Here is a 1,335-nt window from a genome sequence, read left to right on the forward strand (position 1 = left end):
GACAGTGAAAAGTGAAAGTGAAGTCGCTCAGTCATGTCCGACTCTTAGAGGCCCCATGAACTGCAGCCTGATGGTAGGCTTTAAGTATTAACAAATGCACAAATCATGGTTAACACAGATCAGTGCACAGGCTTACATGTACTGGACTCGCTGATATTACTTTATGTATGCTAGGCAGATAATCTGTTTTCTGAAATTTTTAAACTCACCTCCTTGGTTATCATTGGAGTTTCCTGCAGACTGAAGATTCTGCTGTTTTGGAGGTCCTATAAATACAAAGAAGTATCCTGTGAAGAACGGCCATCAATATTGGACTAACGATACTGGCATTATGCTTCTTTTTTTTGTTTGTTTCTTTAGCCTCTTGGGGGCGAGAGAGTAGATTATTCCATAGGCAATTCTACTTTTGCACTGCTTCTATGAAACATGCCTTGAAACTTCATAAATCTAGATCTGCATCACTCGATTTTTTCAGACTGAAGACATATAGCTAATGTAACCCTTATCAGGTACTTACTATGTGCCAGCCACTGATAAAATAGTTTGGACATGAGGCCTTGTGATTATGAGGAATTTCTACTACTGACAACTCTGCTCTTCTGAGGAGAGTGGACCACCCTTATGATTAACGAGTGCCCCAGGTCTGGTACACCAGCACGCCTAACTTCATACAATGGAGGGAAGATGAAGTGGCTTAGGGTTTTCACGTAAAGTTGGAAGCTATCTTGATATAATTCTTTGGATTTTTAACTAGTAACTTAAAATTTGGAAAAAACTTTGGAAGAATTCTATGCTTCAGTTAAGCAACTTTTCAGGGTTCATTATTCACCCTGGATCTTTGCATAAGGGAAGATTAAATATATATATTACATGGGAGGCGAGCAAGTATGTTATTGTGTACTTTTCGCAAAGACCTCCCCCACCACAAAAGCCTCCCAAGTACAAAGAAAGCAAGCAATAAGATTTCTGATGGTACTATTCTTACTCTGTGTGCAAATTTCTTTCTCTTGCTGGAACCATAACGCATTTATCCCAAAAGATTATGGTGTGAACATTAAACCTGAAACAGATCAAGGTCAGCAGACTATGTATTTAGATGTATTTAGGAGAAGGCAGTGGCACCCCACTCCAGTACTCTTGCCTGGAAAATCCTGTGGACGGAGGAGCCTGGTAGGCTGCAGTCCATGGGGTCGCTAAGAGTCGGACACGACTGAGCGACTTCACTTTCACTTTTCACTTTCATGCATTGGAGAAGGAAATGGCAACCCGCTCCAGTGTTCTTGCCTGGAGAATCCCAGGGACGGTGGAGCCTGATGTGCTGCCATCTATGGGGTC

General features: G+C 41.8%; 1 protein-coding gene across 4 annotated transcripts in view; it reads right to left on the bottom strand.

The window, feature by feature from the left end:
- The window catches only part of TMEM123 (transmembrane protein 123), an 82,188-nt gene that overhangs the window by 63,777 nt on the left and 17,076 nt on the right, over positions 1-1,335 (bottom strand). For 3 of the 4 annotated variants that reach the window (XM_010834076.1, XM_010834072.1, XM_010834077.1), the window contains one exon: positions 210-266. The exons of the other annotated variant lie outside the window; for it this stretch is intronic. In XM_010834076.1, the coding sequence (XP_010832378.1) occupies positions 210-266 (57 nt within the window). The remainder of the gene's footprint in view (positions 1-209; positions 267-1,335) is intronic. 4 annotated transcript variants of the gene reach the window in all.

This window comes from Bison bison, unplaced genomic scaffold, assembly GCF_000754665.1.
Source record: "Bison bison bison isolate TAMUID 2011002044 unplaced genomic scaffold, Bison_UMD1.0 scf7180017864010, whole genome shotgun sequence".
NCBI classification, from domain to species: domain Eukaryota; kingdom Metazoa; phylum Chordata; class Mammalia; order Artiodactyla; family Bovidae; genus Bison; species Bison bison.